The sequence below is a fragment of the Eimeria mitis genome, genomic scaffold, assembly GCF_000499745.2.
Source record: "Eimeria mitis Houghton genomic scaffold, Emh_scaff2506, whole genome shotgun sequence".
In the NCBI taxonomy this organism is placed as follows: domain Eukaryota; phylum Apicomplexa; class Conoidasida; order Eucoccidiorida; family Eimeriidae; genus Eimeria; species Eimeria mitis.
In genome coordinates this window covers 3,804-5,240 of record NW_013570847.1, presented here as the reverse complement: position 1 = coordinate 5,240, position 1,437 = coordinate 3,804, and the positions used below count along the sequence as shown (strand labels likewise).

The 1,437-nt window shown below is 44.4% G+C and overlaps 1 protein-coding gene across 1 annotated transcript in view; it reads left to right on the top strand.

Moving 5' to 3' along the window:
- Window positions 1-909: 909 nt before the first annotated feature.
- Window positions 910-1,437, top strand: part of EMH_0054830 (growth-arrest-specific protein 8, putative) — a gene marked incomplete at both ends in the record, with an annotated part of 2,851 nt that continues 2,323 nt past the window's right edge. Inside the window, 2 exons of the mRNA XM_013497163.1 lie at window positions 910-952; window positions 1,216-1,349. Coding sequence (XP_013352617.1) covers window positions 910-952; window positions 1,216-1,349 — 177 coding nt within the window. The remainder of the gene's footprint in view (window positions 953-1,215; window positions 1,350-1,437) is intronic.

Sequence of the window (1,437 nt, the reverse complement as noted above, 5' to 3'; positions counted from 1 at the left end):
GAGCGTATATGCAGAACGTAGCTGCAACGAAGTTGCGGCTACTAGAACTCCAGACCAGCTCCAGGCCAGTGGTAAACCCGCTTTGCACTCCAACAAGATTTTTGTATACAGTGTACCTCTGCATAGTGCTGTAATTCGCCTTCGTATGCATTACCCTTCTATGCTATCACCAGATAGCCAAGGAATCATATTTTCATGCCGTCTAAGTCGACATACACACAGGATAAATCGTTGCGGTAAAAAGAAGCGTTCGCATCAGCCCCACAAGTCAGCTCCTGGGCTGGCTGTGTACAAATTGTAAACCATCAAATAAAATAGCACATAAGATGCATTGAACCAGAGCTGAATCCTACTTCATTTTACGTCAGAATAGGGTTCATCAATTTAGAATAAATCCCCACTACTCGAGTAGCATACTTTCAGCAGCAAAATTTAGCGTGCAGCGGTCCCTGCTAGTTTAGCACCCGATATATTAACAGTGCCAATTCTAACTCATACAAAACCTCTTTAAAGACTTATTCGTGAACTGTTGAGCTGCGTTTCCGAGTGTTGGCTTGGGGCTCGAGTGAGCGCATGCATTAACAAAGCATGCAGCCAACGAGCACCATGGGGCTTTGGGGCTTTCCGCAAATGTAAGATGGAATAAATCATAAGATTTTAAAACTTCAAGTTAAAACTTTTATTGTAATTCTTCCTCAATCATTCATCACTACCCTTTAAAGAATCGAAGCCATTAGGCTCCACACCACTCCAAGTCCCCGCAAATTCCAAACGCAATAGGCCAGTGGTCCTTAGCGGCAACCTAATGGTTTGTAGTAAAATATTTTATAAATAGACAGCTCTGCTGGTTGGATAGGTTTCAACAGTCGTAAAAACGGATAGTTGGTTTGAGCACATACATCCGCGAAAATGGCGGAGAAGAAGTCACAGGAGACAGAAAAGCCAGGCGACGGTAGGTTTGTAATTTTCACGTTCTGTGTTTGTTTTTCGAGAGATGCATTAGACTGTCGTCATCACTGCTAGAAGCGAGCAATCGTTTGCACCCGCTTAGTTTGTCATTCTAGGTGAAGGATATGTAAATAACTTTGAACAAATGTTGGATGTAGAAAACAGTTGCTGCTGCTACGCAAACATATAAAAAAGAGCCAGATGCTTGATCGCTACAAACTGCGCTGCCTATCCATAAGTACACTGCGAACGTTGGCTTCTCGCCAGATGGAGAGTCGGCCGAATTGGAGGAGCTTCGTACTCTCCAAGAACTGCGCTCCAAAGCACAGGAAGAAGTGGATAGTCTTCGCGCATTGCTCGAAAAGACAAGGCAGGGCAGGATTAAACTGCAGCTGGAAACAGTGAGCTTATCTCATTTCCATGCAGTTTACGGCCATCAGGCTTAAATTTGTGTTCCGCTCGACCCAGATACTCCGACCTGGTCTGCAC